Source organism: Prionailurus viverrinus, chromosome B1, assembly GCF_022837055.1.
Source record: "Prionailurus viverrinus isolate Anna chromosome B1, UM_Priviv_1.0, whole genome shotgun sequence".
Taxonomy (NCBI): Eukaryota; Metazoa; Chordata; class Mammalia; order Carnivora; family Felidae; genus Prionailurus; species Prionailurus viverrinus.
Genome location: NC_062564.1, coordinates 7930363 through 7949842, shown reverse-complemented (window position 1 = coordinate 7949842; position 19480 = coordinate 7930363). Strand labels below are relative to the sequence as shown.

Here is a 19480-nt window from a genome sequence, read left to right as displayed (position 1 = left end):
TGTAAATCTGGGGCGCCTGGGTGGCTCAATCAGTGAAGCGTCAGACTTCAGCTCAGGTCCTGATCTCACAGTTCGTGGGTTCGAGCCCCGTGTCGGGCTCTGTGCCGGCAGCTCGGAGTCTGGAGCCTGCTTCGGATTCTGTGTCTCCCTCTCTCTCTGCCCCTCCCCTGCTAACAGTCTGTCTCTGTCTCTCTCTCTCTCTCTCTCTCTCTCTCTCTCAAAAATAAGTAGACATTAAAGAAAATTTTTCAAGTTACAAACCATGTGGCATAGAAGTGTTTCATGCTCATCTTAGTCTCCTGATGAGGTTTGCAACGCGCTGCCTTGACGATGACCACTTCCTGGATACCGACCTATGGTGTTGGCAGAGGATTCTGCGGTTTGTGTAGCGGTCCTGGTAGCAAGGACGCTGTTAAAATTTTCTGAGCCCTGTGCTCCCAGGAGGAGGCAGTGGTTGAGACATTTCGCTACCTTGGAAGGTCCGAGAAGCAACTCACTTCCGGGGATCACCTCCCCACACACTCCGAGAACCCAAGACTGCCTCTTGATTGCCTTGTTTACCTCTATAAAATGCCAAGTCTTCTTCCTCTTTGAAACATCCTCCTGCAGAAACGAATGTTCTCCCAATCGCAATGGCCGGGAGAACCTCATCTCCTTCATTGTCTGGCATATTTTGTCTTGCACACCTCCTTCCAGCCAAAGGTTTATTTCTTGATTTTTTTTTTTAAGCTGGTCCTTCTTATTTTGCATGGTTAAAATGAGGGTACATGTTTCCATACTTTTCATGACCACTAATAAGCTAATCTGACTGAAGAAATTGGTCTTTTTCCATCTTTACTAGAAAAACACCGAAGCAAGACTCACCGTTTTGCATCAAGTGAAATAACGACATAACTTGTTCTGTAATTATATGTACGAGAGAGAGAAAAAAAAACTACGTCTTTGCTGAGAGACTTTAAAGTCTGTGAACTGTTCGATTCTGTCTGTTCAACTCCCCCACATGCCCATTTCATAGAAATACTAAAATCCTGCTATACGCTCCGAAGGCTAGAAGGTTCTTTTCCACACATAGTTATTTCTCACAGCAAGTCTGAAAGAAGGTTCGATCATTCCCATGTTTCTGAGGAAACAGCTCAGCCTTCGTGGAAGATGAATCAAGCTCTCGTGTAGATGCCAGGGTGTGAATATTGGCTCTACCACCAAAGACCCTCATGGCCTCGGGCAGGCTGCTCGCCTATCTCTCAGTTTCCTTGTCCTTAAACTGGGAACAATAATCCCTCATGGGGTTGTTGCGAGCTCATTTAATAAGAACTATATGCGAAGCACACATACTAATGCCAGGCACCTACAGCTCGGTCAATACCAAGCATTCTGCGTGGGCAAGTTGCTCTGTTACAAAATTATGACTTGCCCCAGTTCGCAGAGCTAGAAAGTGACAGAACCCAAATCCAAACCCAGATACTTCTGACTTCAAAGCTGGGAACTCTTTGTTACACGGCACTCTGCCAAAGCTGACAGAATGCTTGGAAAGAGTCTGAAGTAATAAAAGAAACACTCAAAGATCCGACTATATTAAGAATTTGTATTTATCAAGAGACACCATGCAAGGAGTGAGAGGGGAAGCCAGAGTGAAATACATGTGAGCAACAAGACTGAGATGGAGAATATCTAAAGAACTCTTTTAAGTCAATGGAGACAGACAAGAAGAGGGGTGAGGTTTGAACAGGCACTGTACAAAACACATCCAAGTGAGCAATAAATATGTGAGAAGAAATTCAAAATGATTACACTTTCATAATCAGGAAAATGGAAATTAAAACCAAAGTGAGACACCACTGGACATCCATCAGCCCGACAAGCACCGAAATCTGTAAGACCAAATGTAGGCGAAGTGTAAGCAAAGGGGTTTCACGCTTGAAAAACCATCTGGGGAAAGTTGGGGGAGAGGTAGGAGAGACGAGGATGTGAATCCCCCAAGACTGAGAACATCCCAGTCTTAGGCATATATGTTAGAGCAGTGGTCTTCAATTGGAAGGAACATGACGCTCTGCACAGGACAGACTGCTCCATGCAAATCATCAGCTTTGCACTTTTCTAACCTGACCCGGCTGACAATGGGCCTGACCTTGAGGTCCTCCTTGGCCAGCTTCCCTTCGCAGAGGAAACGTGGACTTTACCCAGAATCTTACTGTGGTGCACTGCTGCAAGGTATAAAACCCTGGGGGAAAGAGAGAGAATCTGACAACTCTTTTAATAAAAGCACCATCAATCAGGACGCCCCCATCTGAGCCGATTTCACTGAGTTATAATTATTTAGTAATGATTTATCAAAATTTCTAATATATCTACATTTTGATTGTGTACTGTTGGTAGATGGAATAGCTTTTAAACACTTAGGGGGCACCTGGATGGCTCAGTTGGTTAAGCGTCCAACTTAGGCTCAGGTCACGATCTTGTGGTTCGTGGGTTCGAGCCCCACGTTGGGCTCTGTGCTGACAGCTCAGAGCCTGGAGCCTGCTTCGGATTCTGCCTCCCTCACTCTCTGCGCCTTCCCCACTCGCGCTCTCTGTCTCTCAAAGGTGAATAAATGTTATCAGTGAATAAATCAATAAACAAACACACACTTAGAACAATGAGGTTACAGAAAATTTTATGTACATATTTTGACTACGAAGAAGCGTGGTACAGTTACCAAAGATCTTTGAAAATATTGCTATCTGTGCCGATACCCATTATGATAAATTTTATTGGGGCAAAGGATTGTAAGTATGATTTTAAGCAGAAGAAAAAAGAATAATTAAACATTTTACCATTAAGGAAGAACTTGTTCATTAGAAATAAAATAAATGTGACAATCATATTTCTATTCCATTTGATACATTTAGCTACATGTCTTACAGTCATACACGTTTGTACTTTAAAATTTTAATATTTACACGACGCCAAAAATTACAACCTTTATACTATTTTCACAAGACGAAAAATTTTAGATGTTTAATAATATTAGCAATTCTTTTTTTCACCCCATAAATCTTTGATGTGCAACCAAAAATGTCTGAAGATCTCTTTCCTAGAGAAACACAAACCCACCAGGCCACCTGTGTGAGAATACTCACAACTGTCCATCAATAGAACAGGTGAAGAAATTATGCAGACTATGGATTGCTATGCATTACTATATTACAATTATTATTACACAATGAAAATTCAGCATACACTATAGCTCCCCACAAAAACATTAATGAATCTCTCAAATTTACTGAGCCAAAGCAGCAAGACAAAAAAAAAAAAAAAAAAAAAAAAAATCCTATGATAACATTCACTTATGCTCAGAGCCAAGCAAAACTAAATTATGTCGCTTAGGGATGTGTGATAAATTATGTCATTACTCCCAAGAATCCCCTCCCCCTTCCTCTTAAGAGGATTACAAAGTGCTTCTTGAGACTTGCATTACTTCCTGATCGATTTTACATTTCCACCCTTTTGACTTTGGGTCAAAGGCTTTGCCATGTGACATGCCTGAGCTGATGAAATGAGTAGACACGAGGCTTGTCACATTCAATCAGAGGCTCCAGGAGGTACTGAGAAGTTCATGCAACGCGAGCCTGCTTGGCAAACCGAAAGATCAAGGTGGCCAATGGTGGCTGTGTGTGTAGATGTGTTACATGCTGGAGTGCTTTCAGTGAAACAACGTTTGCTTAGGCTCCTTGTATGGAAGCCATACATATGGAGTCCCAGCAGCTTTGATGGGCTCTCAAGTGTTCAAAGTTACCCGCACTTAATAGTCTGACTCCCAGGAATCTCTTCCAAGTCCTACAGGCATGGAGAACACGAGATCAAAGTTGGGCAAGAGCTGTGAACAGCATTCACTAAGAGATCTTTTGTGTATTCGAACAGCATTGAGTGATGGAAACAGCAGCAACCAGGGAAGAAGGAAATCAGTAAAAACTGGGTACCCCTTCACCGAAACTTAAAAAATAAAAATCACTCTAAGGAGGGAGTACTAGGTAGAAAGATTACATTTGTAATTCTAATGCCCAGTAAGTGTTTTAAAACCTAACTCTTAAAACCTAATATGCTCACTTTTCAGAAAACTCTGAATGCCTACACAATTTAAACAAAAAAACACAGAAAACGCTAAAACGTTATGTGACGCTTCTGGGCCAAGCTAATTAAGCAGCAAGATTTCTGCAGTTTCCCCCACCCCAGCCAGCCAGGTGGAAGGGCTGCGGGCCTCCCTCCCTCCCCCCACCCGGGATGGCCGTCATGAGACGGGACACACCTGGGCCCTTCCATCACCTGCCTGACCCCCTCACCTCCTTCCCACTTTAGCTTCCTTAAGGCAGGAAATGAACTACTCAAATTTTGAGGTTTCTCTGTGACAGCAGTTAGTGGGACCTGAATTAACGCAGAGTATTTGAGCTCTCGAATGCTGAGATCAGAGCAGGGAGCAGGTAGCCATCAGTCTCTCCCCACATCATAGCGTTGGTAAAACATTACTTAGAGGTGAACGTGATTCCCAGAGCATTTCAGGCCCTCCTGGTCTCGGCAGACAGGGTAATACAACAGCGGGGGTCTTAGCAGCAGGGGCTGCAGCAATGGGACAGGCCCCCAACTTCTCAAACAAACGTGGGGGGCTCTTCTAACGGGATGCAGTGCCCTCTACGCCCAAATGCCCTTGTTTTCGGATTCGCATCTCAGAACCCTCCTCCTCCCCACTCCCCCAACTCCCACCCTTCAGATTTGTACTCCCCTCCTCTCCCAGGCAGGTTACAGCCCTTCCGAGCCCGAGCCCGCAAGGGAGCGGGGCGAGGGGCGCAGAAGTGGTGGCCCTTAGAAGAGCAGAGCAGAGCAGAGGCTTTGTCTCACGGATCCCCTGCCAATCAGCACGCTTTGCTCCTCCCAGATGCCCGCTGCCAGCTACACTCAACAGATGCACCAGCGGGATGTGCGGGAAGCACCCACGTTCCAGAAAGGAGATGCCTCGTCGCTACTCTCACGGGGGAGGGGGAGGCCCAGCTGGGAAGCTTCTTTCAGCTCCAGGTCTCTTCAGGTAGAACAGGGCACACCTGCCAAAGCCATGCACTCACTCTTCTCTCTGCAGGAACTCAGGAATCAGGCAACGCTTTACTGAGCCCCGGACTCTTGCTTTAACCGATGACCTGGCGAGTACAACACAGATCTAAGCACTGAAGTTCCGCTGCGGGGTTGCCCAGGTTTGAAGAAAACAAAGCCAAAAGCTGGCCTGACCTCTCGTATCCTCCCAAATAACATACGCTTAGGCTTTAAACACAAGTCCCCACTGAAGTCAGCCGATTTTCTATCCTTGAGGGAGTTGCTTTGGCTGAGTTCCCTGGGAAACGTTCTGTTTTCTTCGAAACTCCTCTCTCTTCTGACATAGATAAAGCATAGATAAAAGGTGGAATTTTCTGGAAATGCATCGGTTCAGTGCAGCCCCGTGAGCCAGACGTGTGAGGGCTGGGGGCCAAACCTGTGCAAGGCTCGGCAAACCAGACCTTGACACGGAGGCACCCGCATTTCCCGGCAATTTCTTCAGGAGCTAAGCACGCATCTTGCAGATTCTGAGTCGGGTCTAGGTTGTGGTTTTCTCGTACTAGAGTAAAGCACTTTCCAGATCACTCCTCCTTCACTCACTACCCCTTGGCTCGCTCACGATCAAAAGTGAGGGCTGGGAGAACACTGGTCACAGAGGCAGGAGCAGCAGCATCCTGGCCTCCACTCAGCAGCCTAACGGGCCTGCAAGGAAACAAGACTCACCCCACGTCACCGGGAGCTCAAGAACGGGAGCCCGGCACTCACCAGGCAGGGAGAGCGTCGGCAACAAAGCGGCCCCCGCGGTTTGGCCACAAAGACAAAGGACTTCATTCATCATCCGTATTTATTAGGCGCCTGTTCCGTGCAAGGCACTGTGCTGGGCGCGGGGAAAGATACAAAGACAAATCCCACAGGACTGCCCTCAAAGAGCTTACAGTCTAGGAAAGGAGCATACAGTGTCTGGAGAAGATATTTTAGATGTAAATAACCTCCCCCCACCACCCACCCCACAAAAAGAAAAAAAAAAAGAAAGAAGTTTACTCGACTTGGCTTCATTTTCTTCCAGTTCAGCAGCTTGACATAAAAAGCATGTATCTGAAAGTCTTTTAAAATGCACACTTTTACTCGTAAACAAAATTCATCTTCATTAGAAAAAAAGGCTGTTTATTGCAATTACGAAAATCCTCAGACACATCTTCAGCATTTTCATGGATTTTTTTCTTACGAATCTGTTACTTGTAAACAATTTCCTAAATCGCTTCAAAACGTGCAACTTTTGGAAGAGACCTCTTTAAACCCACTGGCAGTCGTCACACAGAACACACACGGGCTCTCTACTGAAAGCAAAGTGTCTGAAACAAATAGGCGTTGTTTTACTACCAAAGTTCACAGCTTACGGTTTTTCTCCCTACACTCCTCTCACGTCAATTCAAAATATTATGAAATAGCACCTCCAGTAACCTCTACCTCAAAGACCCGAAGCTTTCAATCACCAAGCTTTGGAGAGAATATTGGGGGGGAAATGTCTGATACAACCTTAACGACCCACCTTCGTGCTATTCCTAAGCCGGCCAGACCCACCAAAGAACTGTAAAACAATTCCAAAAGAGGAAATTTACGATCGCCCGCTTTCCCATTACACCCTCAGGGATTTCTGAAGGGTCGGTTTTCTGTTACTTTCCTTTAAGCATCAAGAAACCAAATGCAATCAACTGGGGAAATAAAAAAGCACTGACAGGGCTTCTCCAGGCTAACCTGCTACAGAAAAGGACGATGTGCGCCAACTGCAAATTACTTGGCTTCTAACCAGAATTCTTTTAGGTACGTTTCTTGCAATCGTTCTCCTTTCCCAAGATCCTCTCTGGACGCAGACATTTCTAACACTTAGGTTTCTGTTCAATCTGAAGCCTTGGACTTCGTAAGACTTCTTGAAAACACAGACACTAAGGCAGATGATATGCCGATCACACTGAACACAAGGCCATCTGTTTTCACGAGGAATCACGGTCAACCAACAAAGCCGTGCGACCCAAAAATGAGTTCCTGAGACAGAGGTTTCTTATTCCCACGTTGGAACATTCTTGTCCTGAGCAGTTGCCCGAAGCTCAGTAAAAACCAAAACCTAACCATTGTGCTACTGGGATCTTTCTGCTCCTCTTCCTCACCCAACTCCAAAGAAGCGGGCGAACTGGTCAAATAAACTTCAACTCAAGTGAACTTCAACATTCATCTCCGGCAACCTAACACATGCGCCATCACAGAGGCGTAGGGAACCACCACACGGGCGCCTGCACCTGGTTGGAACCGCAGGCTTATTGCGGTGCCCGCCTTCACGGATGCACCCTGGGGTTCAGCCGAGACACCCACGGATACTACGCTTCCACGTGTAATATCTGTACAAATTATGGAAAGTTAAAATTTTCTGGGTATAAAATCTAACAGAAATAAAGTCAAATCAGGAGGAACAGTTGTGTGTTAGGTCTTCTGGTCGCCTTCTCGTCGTCACATTACTAAAGGGCTTTTCTGTTCAGTCTCTGCTGAACAGATGCCACGCATTTCAGACTCCTGTGGTTATAAAAGAACCACTGTTTAAGTTAAGGACTCTCCAACTCCGTCTTACAGATAAAGAAACCGAGACCCTGAACAGCTGAATGAAGAAGCTGGGGGCCACACCCACTCTGGTATTGGTGATCAGACACCTGCAACCTTTGACACAAACCACGGGATCACACACAGTGACCGCTAAAACCAATGTAAGGAAACGGGGAGGTGTTTCATAGGAGGTAAATGGAACAACTGTTAGCTTAAACCTGTTCTTAGAAAACATTAGCCCTTTTTGGTTACTGCTGAGAGTGTAACTACAGTGTCTGGTCTTGCTTTTAAGGGTAATTGATTTGTACTTGCTTCCTTGAGGACATTTATTTGTTCACAGTAAGAAAAAATCATGTTAAATATGGTCATATATTCAACCGTGTATTATTCTGCATTTAAATTATTTCTATATACATTTGGATTCTTCTACTTTTCACAAAGTAAAATTAATTTATGCAGAGAATGAAACGAGAGATCCTCTCTGTAGAAGTTGTTGGCAGCCTGAAAATTAGTCACTTCCATACAGGATGGGAAACCGCTTTAAGGAGAGGCCGAAAGAGGGTCCAGGGTCACAGAAAACATAATGAAAATTGTAAGCGAATTCTGATTAGCCGGTAATCAGAGCTACAGGAGAAAGGACAGGCTTAGAGAATTACTCTGAGGGAACTTTTAACTCCCTTCCTTGCTAGGTAACCGCAAAGCAATTCAATAAACTTCCGGGTGTCAGTTTCTTCATCTGCAAAGACCTCACATTCGAACTACTTACCTCATTAGATTATCAAGGAGAACACATAGTAAAACATATGAGAGTGCTTCTAAGTGGGAAAGCACACCAACAAATACTGATTATTATTACCGCAATAATTATTAAAATGGGGACCTACAAAAAATTTTAAATAATTACCACTCAGTGGCACGAGGCATGCTCCCGGAAACAAACTTAACTCAGAAGGTAAACCATGCAAACGTTCTCAACTTTCAATGGCAATGCTAAAAATTCACACAAAGATATAATACAAAGGAACAATTTTAGAGAAAGCACTGAGACACACATATTTGGTTGACTTAAGAGACTTTAAAGTTGAGTTAGAATGATTTCCAGCTTATAAAGAGGTATTTAGTCTTTAAGTGGAGAAGGTTGCTCGTCACCTGTAAGAAAACCAAGCATCATGGGGCATTCCTAAGACAAATGGAACAAAATCCTGTCCCTCTTGGCTGTTTTATAAACCAGGTGTCTCACAAATAACCATCTTAATGCTTCCGGTAATGAGACACACCCTCAAAGAGAATGTCCGCTTCTGAATCACATCCGATGTGAACCTGCATGAATGCAAGGCATAAAATAGCATTCTCGTAACTCCACAGGCGCCTAAAAGTTTTAACAACTCTTCATGCTCACTTTCTATTCCATAAAGAATCGTGGACATACAGGGAATATCTCCAAGATAAATTTGTTACAAATCTTTATTATGTAGTTGTCTTATTTTTATAATACTCCACTCCGGTGGCCTTCTTTTGTGTGTGTTTTGTTTGTAAAATTGAGTCTAAATAGCACATTAACCTTTCAAATATGCCTTTTGATGTTAGTCTTATGCCCCCCCCCCCAAAAAAAGTAACAACCAAAAAACAAATGAAGATACAAGGGAAGAGAAAAATGAGATATGATTAAGTATAAAAATATGTTGCTTCAAATTCAGAATAATTTAATAACTCTTCGTTATTTCATATGTATCTGGAAATGGGACAGATACATGACCTGATCCTGTCACAAGAGGTAGAATTCCAGCATTTGGTACAACGTTCCAAGACAGGGTTAGAGTGACATTCCGGTTTCCCCTATAAAAAGATATAATAATAAACGGATGTCAGCAGAAACATTTTTAGTTCAAAGAAAACATTTTAATTCAAGCACTGAGGCTCAAATACTATAGAACTAGCTATTTGTAACTGGAACCCTCTTCTATCAACAGAAGTTTTCTCGTCTTCTGAAATCCCAGGGACCCGCATTCTGTTTGCAGGCATCCCATGATGACCTACCTAAATTCACTCAGTTACAGTTATTAGAACCACCAGCCAAAAAGCTTAAATGAGTAAAACACAGAGAATATAAAGAGATTTGAGCTAGATGCCAGCAGGCAATGATTTGCAATCTAATTCTATCCTTATCTAGATTGTGAACACATCACAATTTCTCACGGCTGGCAATCTTTCGTCTGCAAAACCAGAGCTTCGGTTAAAACAGCTCTTCCCTAAAATCCTTTCCAATGTTTACTCGCAGAGCTTAAGAGCTAAAAATGACCCCAAAAGACCAGCCATTCTAATTCCTTCACTGGGTGTGAAAGGAAACTGAGGTTCGGGGGAGTTCAGAGAAGCACAGCAAGAGCCCTCAGTGTCACCTCCTGGATGAATGCACTATTTCTCCATTAAGGGTCCCCGAGAACTTCCCTCCCCATGTTCCCTAAGGAGCCCCCTGCCAACCACAGTCCTACCGCAGGTGGGACAGCCCAGGCCCCCTGCGCACTTGGGACTAGAAGCATCTGAGGGCTTTCTGAGCGCGACTGGGGTTCACATACTGCAAGAAACTGTGTGCTTTTCCTAAACCCCAGCTACTACGACAGTATTTCTACCCAATCCTCTGGTTTGGATCCGTATACGTTTCTTCTTTCTCAACTGTCCTCTTTGTTCCCTCTAATCTTTTTCTTTAAAGTAAAAAATACTTTACATCGTTCTCTCCCCCGCACAATTACAGGTAAAGAAGGACAAAGAATTGCTCACTTGAGGCCATTTCCATCGTCAAAGAAAAAATATTTTGTTTTCATATCTTTCAACAGCAGCTTTGGATTATCACCTCGCAGAACAATCTTGTCCCAAAGGACAACTTGGTTGAGAGCCTACATTAAAATGAAAATGAATTAGACAGCTCATCAGAAATTCATCTCTGTCACTTCAAATTCAAAGCAGTGCTAAGCAAATAGTTTAATTTATATTAATAACACAACTTTTCAGGGAATTGCTAAAATCTTAAAGCACACAAAACAATAACAAGAGGATACACATAAGAAGTCGAGCTTTGCTGGGACAAAAGATGATCTCCCAGGAAATCACTACTTTTGCTAAGGCAACTGTCATTTAGGGCCCCCACAGCTTACTCCGAGGGTGTAGACCTACTCGCTCTCCAGAGAGAGGCCCTTGGAGACACAGAAGGGATTATTAGAATCCCTGGAAGGAAAGCATTCTCGTAAATCACCTCTCCTGCCCAGCTCAGTGTGGACTCTGCATAGTGTCAGGGAAACTGAGGCAACTATTCCTGGTCCGTCACACTGTTAACAGGGGTCACTGTAGCCAGATTAGATCATGAGTATTTACATATCTCCAAGGTCTTTAAATTATCGAAGAGTCACTAAAGAAATGAAGCCTTCTAAATATTTTTCCCTTAAATTAACCACAGGCACATCATTGTTTCATTTATGGCAACATTCTAGAAGCCAATTCTTTGAAACCGCTATTTTGACATATCAAAAGCAAGTTCTGTTTGGAAAATGAGGGGCATAAAATGAAGACAAAACACATTTGTGATCACTACTAAATCCCAAGACATCTGTTCTTATAAAGCTATTATGCATTATTAGCCCGGGAGGCCAACTGCTAGCATGTGGGGACTGTGCTCACTAAAAAGGAATGTGGAAGTAATTTCTAAGAGGTTTCAAATCTTCACCATAAAACCGCGAAGATTAAACAGAAACATCGAGACTGAAGAACATACAAAGATATGCCGAAGTGAAATGACATCTTCTAAACATTTATTCATTCACCAAAGCAATGATGTGTCAAAGTTCCAAGTTGTATTAACTTACTAGTCACACTGGGGTAAACCAGAATTATGAATATGATTTAGGTACACCTGTCGCCAAGGTGACACAGAAATTTGGATAATTTGTTGAGACCTGTAGAATAGTATGTGTGTATACAGTCATTACTCTTACCTTCAGGGTAAGTTTTTCTAAATGACCCTTCTAACATTTTGTTGATTCTCAAGGACAAGGACCAAAACTCCTCCAACCCAATAATCCGAGTGCCTAACAAATTTTGTGGTATAAAAGGTATGCTCAAAATAAATGTTAAATGAATTGAAATACTAAAAATTGCAGTTAACTAATCAAACCAATCAACAGATAAAGTTGATTAATTTTTCATCCCTTGAAAGGAAATATAGTCCAAATAACATACAGAAGTAGACTCATCTCTAAATACGAATTACCTCCAGACTGTATGGTAAGAAACACGAGAGTGACTTAGGTGAAATAACAAAGAAGCACATTTTAATTCCACGGATTTCACTTTTGTACTTTAATTCATTTATCACAATCATTCACTTGACACTTTCAGGGGATTTCTGTTTTAGTGGCATTCCATACAAATATCTCAAACCTTACTCTTATCTGCAAAAAAAGCTCTAAATCAAAATGGACCAGTAAGTTTCAATGTACAAATTAACAATTTTAGTAGTGTCTTAACTTAATAGTTTAGTAGCTTTTCATTACAAAACTTCTGATAAAGTCTAGTTTATGATTAGAAAGACTACTTTTAAGTAAATAATTGGTGAGTCCCTTACAACTCCAAAGCAAAGGAAAATATTTCCCAGCAGACAAATGTTAACTGGAGACATACGGCTTGGTAAGACTATCAAAATAGTTCACACGAGCAGAAAAATAGAAATATTTAGATGGATTTTAAACTAATCTGACATGATTCAAACATTTGTCACCTTTACAGTTTTTAATTACATACATGGGTAATGAGAGCTGTAAATACAGCTCACAGAGTTTGCTGATTCACATACCTTTCTCCAGTCAAAGCTGTGGAAAGAAAACTTTGGCCTGAAGAGTGTGACACCCGAGCAGCAATGCCTCACCCCCATTTCCTCGTACACCCAGCATTCAGCAACATCCTTTCTGACCTTATCATTGGAAATGGTCTCCAAAGATTTTCGATCACAAATTATTTTGAGCACAAACCCCAAAAGATGCATTTTTATTTACAAACGATGTGCACAGTACACGTTACTACTTTCGGACGATATCATCACTGATGGTCAAGGCAAATTTGCATTTCAAATAGTATTCCTGACCAATGTTGAATTTTCTCAGCCAACTTTTTTATTAGATCTCAGCTCTCTCTTTTTTTAATCCACTGTGGCTAAGCAGCTCCAAAGAGAAAGAAACCCACCAGCTCTGCCCCTTTCCTGTTGCTTACATGTGGTTGAACCATTCACCTTTTCAACCTGTGATTCCTTTGCAGGAATCTTTTCAACCATTTTTTCCATTTTGTGAGGATTCGTTTATTTAAAAATTGGTAACATCAGAGGCACCTTGGCGGCTCAGGGGGTTAGGTGGCCAACTCTTGATCTTGGCTCAGGTCATGATCTCACGGTTCGTGGGCTCAAGCCCCATGTCGGGCTCTGTACTGACAGCATGGAGCTTGCTTGGGAGTCTCTCAGTCTCTCTCTCTCTCTTTCTCCCTCCCTCCGTCTTTCTGCTCCCCCCCTGCACGCTCTCTCTCAAAATAAAAGTAAACTTAAAAGAAATAGGTAATATCACCCACTTAATTGGATTATACTGCACAACCTTACAAAATGCTGAAAATGAATGAATGAAGAAATGCAGGCAGTGTGGTCAACCCCCTGCCCGCTGAATTCCTCCTCTTCCTCCAGGGACGCTGCATGTCGTAGGAGACACGTAATCACCTGACTTAGGGACTGAGTGTGAATATTAACGTCAGCCCGTATTGCAAGTATAAGTAAAGCTTCTTTCCCTTTTATTTTAAACAGAGAAACATACAGATCAACTTCTTTCCAGTATGGCGCGTGAAGAGCTTGGAAGTGGCCACTCCATCCTAACAGCCAGTAAAAAGCTAATGAACTGAAAAACTGGCAACTCTTCCTAGATCCGTAAGAGAGGAAAAAATAGCTCTGAACGGTTTTTCTTATGGATTGCCCCGTCTGCACCCCAATCAGGGGACAATACTAGAGAGCTACAGAAGCAGAAAAAAGACAGAGGCTACCAAAGGAGATGTTTTCTTAGTAGAATCACCTCTCTGGAGGCCTGTGATTTTTACCAAACTCCTCAGGCCAGATACTCTGAATATATAAAATTTATATTCTTGGAGCACCTGGGTGGCTCAGTCAGTTGGGCGTCCCACTCTTGATTTCAGCTCAGGTCATGATCTCCCTTTTCGCAGGATTCTAGGGATTCTCTCTCCTCTCTGTCCCTCTCCCATGTGCTCACGAGCACACACACTCTCTCTCTCTCTCTCTCAAACAAACATTTAAAATAAATTAATAAATAAATAAAATGAGGTTTTAATGATCTATTAACTAATAAGGTTTTAAAGACCTATTAAAACTTAGATGTGTATATATATATACTTACATTATTTTTTGTTGAATATTCTGCTGATAAATAAAGAAACAATTGCTTAACATTCCAATCAAATATGTTCTCTAGATGTAAATAAATTAAGGAATATATAAATCATGAGGCAGCATACCACTTTTAAACCACTCTTGTTCATAATTATCCACAACAATACTAATACTAAAATAGAAAAAAAGGAGAGGTGGGCCAGAAACATACTGAGACACTAATTTAGTAAAAATACATGATATATATAATATATATATATATATTATATATATATATATATATATATATATACCATAAAATCTAGCTCATTTCAAAGAAAAATATATCAGCAAGATTATTAGCATTATCACCCCATACCTCTAGGCATTACTAGCTGAGATTCTTTGGTTAATAATAACAGAGCAATACAGAATTTAGCTTTCTGTGACACCGACTAAGCCTAAAAGAAAGAGGATTTAATCCTTCAAGCACTTTCGATTCCATGGATGTTCTAAAGGATAACCAGCCCGGGCCATTTAAATTTACTGATAAGCAAACATGGACTAGCTCATGTTAATTACACGAAGTATAACAAATTGTCCACGTTGCTTTTGGACACATGCCAGCAGAGATCAAAATGTCTCAATCCATGAAGTGCTTTGGTAAGAATATGCAGTTGAATACCAATTTGATTTCATCAGCCTATCAGAGTGAAGGAAAAAAAATTCATGGGGATTCAACACAAGAGCTGTGTCACTGGGAAATGAACGGAGTTAATGTTTGCATTTTTATTTAAGTATTATATGAAAATGGTGACGTCTTTTCATTATGTGCATTTTCATACCAACAGCAACACATCTATTTCATTCCACGTTTAGACATGTGTATCTGCTAAGAATCACACTACTGCAGAAGAATGGAGAAGTCTAGGATAGCTCTTTAGAAGAAAGGGCACAATTTCAAGTTTAGCAGCAGCATTAAGAAAAGCTGACTTAACTACAAATGAGACTGAATATGTACAGTTGTTGAGAGATCAGGAAATTTCACTGTAATTCTCCAGGTACACAAAGCTACTACTTTCACAAGAGATCCAAGCTCCTTACTAGTTTTAAAATGACGTGACGACTCGGGGCGCCTGGGTGGCGCAGTCGGTTAAGCGTCCGACTTCAGCCAGGTCACGATCTCGCGGTCTGTGAGTTCGAGCCCCGCATCAGGCTCTGGGCTGATGGCTCGGAGCCTGGAGCCTGTTTCCGATTCTGTCTCTCCCTCTCTCTCTGCCCCTCACCCGTTCATGCTCTGTCTCTCTCTGTCCCAAAAATAAATAAACGTTGAAAAAAAAAAAATTTTAAATGACGTGACGACTCAAAAGCAGACATACCAAGTTTACCATGGGACTGTGGTCACGGTGCACTTTATTTCCTGAAAAAGTGTCTAGAGAGCGAATTCTTGGTCTCTTTCTAAACTCACTATTTTATTTCTAAAAAGTCCAGTTAAAGTAATTCCATGGCAGTAAAGAGCCGTATCAGGTAAACTCTCCGGGAATGTTATCTGCTTCGACAGACAGGTGCTTTACCCAAGTTCAGACAGTGCCATCACCAGAGCCAATTTTAATACCGAGGTCTTAAAGAGCCAGGTGACTGCACTGGAAGGGGCAGGGAACAATGCTACCAAGACCCTAGAAGACTGGATTGGCCAAAATGAACAGTTTCCAAAAGTAGAAACTCAAGATAAAAGAGAAAATATTAAATCATCCTCATTTTAAATTAACTCCTTTAAATATTAAGATTTTTCTGACTCCTATGATTAAAGTACTTATAAAAAAACGATAATGGCAAAATGCTCATACAGTTTACCAATGACCATTCTGATAACGATCTTCTAAACCTTAAGAGATGCCAATTCACTTTTTTAACCTAGGTTTCTCTCTGCTACCGTAAAATATGGATATTTTACTTGGGACTGTACATAAAATATTCCATCTACGTATATCTGCAATCGTAAAATATGGATCTATACTTGGGATTGTACGTGAAAGATTCCATCTACACAGGCTGAGCACTGGTAACATCTTTCTTTCTGTAATCCAAACAACCTGGTTTTTCTTTCTGAAATAGATTCAAACTCTCTTACAGCTTTCAATCTAGTTAATGTTTCTGTAAACAATTTAACGTAGGTTCATAAAATGATAACTGAAGAATCCAAAAATAATTTTTTTCAAAGTGTGAATGAAAAGGTATGACAACTCTTACTAATAGAAACATAGGTATGGAAACTAAAGGGTGCAGATGTTTATCTTGAGAAACTTAACAGAAAAAGACCATGGGGGAAGGGAAGGGGGGAAAAAAAGAGTTACAGAGAGGGAGGGAGGCAAACCATTAGAGACTCTTAAATACAGAGAACAAACTGAGGGTGGATGGGGGGTGGGGGAGAGGGGAAAGTGGGGGATGGGCATTGAGGGCACCTGTTGGGATGAGCACTGGGTGTTGTATGGGAGCCAGTGTGACAATAAATTATGCTTTTAAAAAAAGAAACTAAAGTATGGCTGATTCAGGAGATAGTCAAAAATCACTAAGCAACATGTGTATCATTATACAACTATAGAGAAAGCAATAAACATTTTCTTAAAGGATATCAGCCGTTATATCAAATGTAATGAATCCCAGATCACTTCTTTCTCTAGGTCCAGTGAAGTCTTCTACATTTTTTCTAAAAATAAAGACAAAAGTATTAGCATCCTTGAAATATAACAGCACATACAATTCACATAATTCCATAAAGCTGGACGCACAGGTGGAACAGCAATCCCAGAGAGAAACAAGTAAAAATCAGAAAAACCTGTAAGTGTGAAAACAGGATAAAAATGTTAATCTGATACAAAATGAGGTCTTTCGCCATATTCATATACCTTAACAAAGAATCCCTAGCGGGGTGTAAAAACTGCTCAAAATGTAAACACTTGCTGTAAAGCACTTTGATAGCATGGGTAGAAGGTTCCAGATGACTACAGGTGGTGTGGAAGAAGCTAAGATAAAGTGATAACCACTGTTGTTTATTGAGTGCTTATTATGTGTCTGGGCCAGGTGAAGAATGTATTTTCTTTACGATCTCAATCCTCGCGCAACAAGCCTACAAGTTGGGTATTATTTCCATTCTAGACAAAAGGAAATTGAGGTCCAGGACGGTACGAAACTTGCTCAAGATTAACACCAGCTAACAGTTCCTGTGTCTATTTGAATCTAAAACACAGTATCTAATAAACTGCAATAGAGAAAAAAAAGGGGGTGGTGGCGGGGGGTGGAGTCGGCGATTAGAGGACTGGCTTGCCTGCCACTCCGACAAAGAAATCAAGGAAACTGACGTTGAAGAACGAGAGTGAACTTGATGCAAGATAGAAGAGAAAAGAGGTGAGAACCGGGGGGGGGGGGGGGGGGGGGAAAGCAACGTATCCAAGAAAAAAAGTGCCAGAGAACCAACATTATGAAGGAAAAAAACCCAGAAGCATTCACGAAATGACAACGTCATTCTGGAATCCCATTTTCGGCATTTTCGCCGATTTATTCACGCGGCGGACTTAGACCATCTCCACCGCGCCGCATCGGGGAGCTGGGACGGCGACCGCGCTCGGCGCATCCCGACCCCTCCTGCCAACTTGAAAGCGGCAGCAGGCGTGCGCCGCCGGCAGAGGCAGGAAGGACAAAAGCGGCGGGGGGCCGGCCCCGCGAGCTCACCCGCGGCGGGGCGGACCGCACCGGAGCCCGGGCGAGCGGGCGGCGCACCGGGCGGGCTGCGCGCGGCCCGCGGCGGCGGCGCCGCCGCTCTGCTGGTGTGTTGCTCCCTCATTGGCCAGGCGTGGGCGGGGGGAAGTGAGGAACAGGAAGGAAGCGGAGGCACTGGCCTGAGTAACACTCAAAATTAAAATTTAAGAGCAAGCCCGGGAATTTGCGGCGAAGGGGTGGGAGCTCGAGGGGAAGCCGGGAAGCCCGCGACGTCCACCCGGGCGTCCGCCCTCGGCGGCGACGGCCGCTCGGCAGCGGGGAGGGTGGGGGCGGCCCCGGGGCGGCGCGGACGCCCTGCCCCGCGGCGCCCCCCCCGCCCCCGGCGCGGCGGCCCGGCCTCGACGCCCACCCCGGCCCGGTCCAGGCGCCCCGCCCCGCCGGCCGGGCCTCGGCCGCACTCACAGCATGATCCGCGAGACGTGCAGCCGCACCGGGACGCTCCGGTCTTTGAAGGCGGTGGTGATGAAGCAGCCGAAGGTGAGCGCCGCCATCACGCTCAGGGAGAAGGCGAACAGCGAGTTCGCCCGCGACAGCACCGTGTTCATCGCGACCGTCTGCCCCGAGCCCCGTTCCACACGCACACGGGGAACCCCGTTCCGGCCGCGGACCGGCTCCCTGCGATCCGCGCCGCCTGCGCCCGCGCGCGTTCCGGGAGCGCGCGCCGCCGCGGCCCCGCCTCCTTTCCGGTCCTCCGACGCGCGCGCGCGCGCGCCCGCCTCCCAGGACACACCCACCCTCGCGGCCTATGGCCTCCACCAATCAGCGACGAGCAAGGGTTTCGCCACGGAAGACCCGCCCCCTGTCCTGGCTTCCTCTCCTCTGGCCGCTAGGCTCGCCCACCTTTCTTTCCCGGTCCTTCGGTGTGGTGGTCAGAGTGCCGGTATTTCATTAATTTGCGCTTGAAACCAGCAGCAGAACAAGTTCGTTTGGAGTGTGTTCTGAGGCTGCGCGTTGGAAGCAGCACTTTACAAAACTCTTACCCTTTGTCACATCGGGTCAAAGTTACAACAGTTTTTTGGAGGGTATGGGACAGAAAGAGTGGCCGCCCGGTTCCCCAAAGCAGTGTGCCTTTACTTTACTTTCCACGTCAAACCTCAGTCCAGTTCCCAGTAATGCTTTGCCTTACAACTGCAGCTAAAGCTGTTTCTGACGGTGAAGAGCTGCTGCTACCAATTTTAAATATTTGCATTTTAACGTGACATTTCCCATAACTAAAAGAATAACCTCACGGGGTTCTTAAGATCAAAGGAGATAATTACTGTGGGATTGCCATACAGCACAATGTATAAATATTTTATTTTGCTTTTTAATTCATTTTTGAGAGAGGAGAGAGAGAGACAGAGACAGGGCACGAGCGGGGGAGGGGCAGAGGAGATAGATACAGAATCTGAAGGAGTCTCCAGGCTCCTAGCTGTCAGCACAGAGCCAGATGTGGGGCCCGAACCCACGAACTGCGGGATCATGACCTGAGCCGAAGTCTGACGCTCAACCGACTGAGCCACCCAGGCGCCCCTTAATGTGTAAATATTTTAAATTAGCAAGCCATCGATATTTAACGGCCCCGAGTCTTGGCTCTGCACTCCGGATCTTCATTCCCAGGCCCTCCTGTCTCACACTTGCTTTTTGAATCTGGCCATTCAGTCCACTGTGTTTGGT

General features: G+C 43.8%; 1 protein-coding gene across 1 annotated transcript; it reads right to left on the bottom strand.

The window, feature by feature from the left end:
- Positions 1–9093: 9093 nt before the first annotated feature.
- Positions 9094–18510, bottom strand: SPCS3 (signal peptidase complex subunit 3). Its single transcript, XM_047855823.1, has 5 exons — positions 18227–18510; positions 16681–16754; positions 14076–14152; positions 10423–10538; positions 9094–9483 (listed from the first exon to the last, which is right to left on the bottom strand). The coding sequence occupies exons 1-5, from the start codon at positions 18367–18369 to the stop codon at positions 9351–9353; spliced, it is 543 nt and encodes a 180-aa protein (XP_047711779.1). The 5' UTR covers positions 18370–18510; the 3' UTR covers positions 9094–9350.
- Positions 18511–19480: the final 970 nt, after the last annotated feature.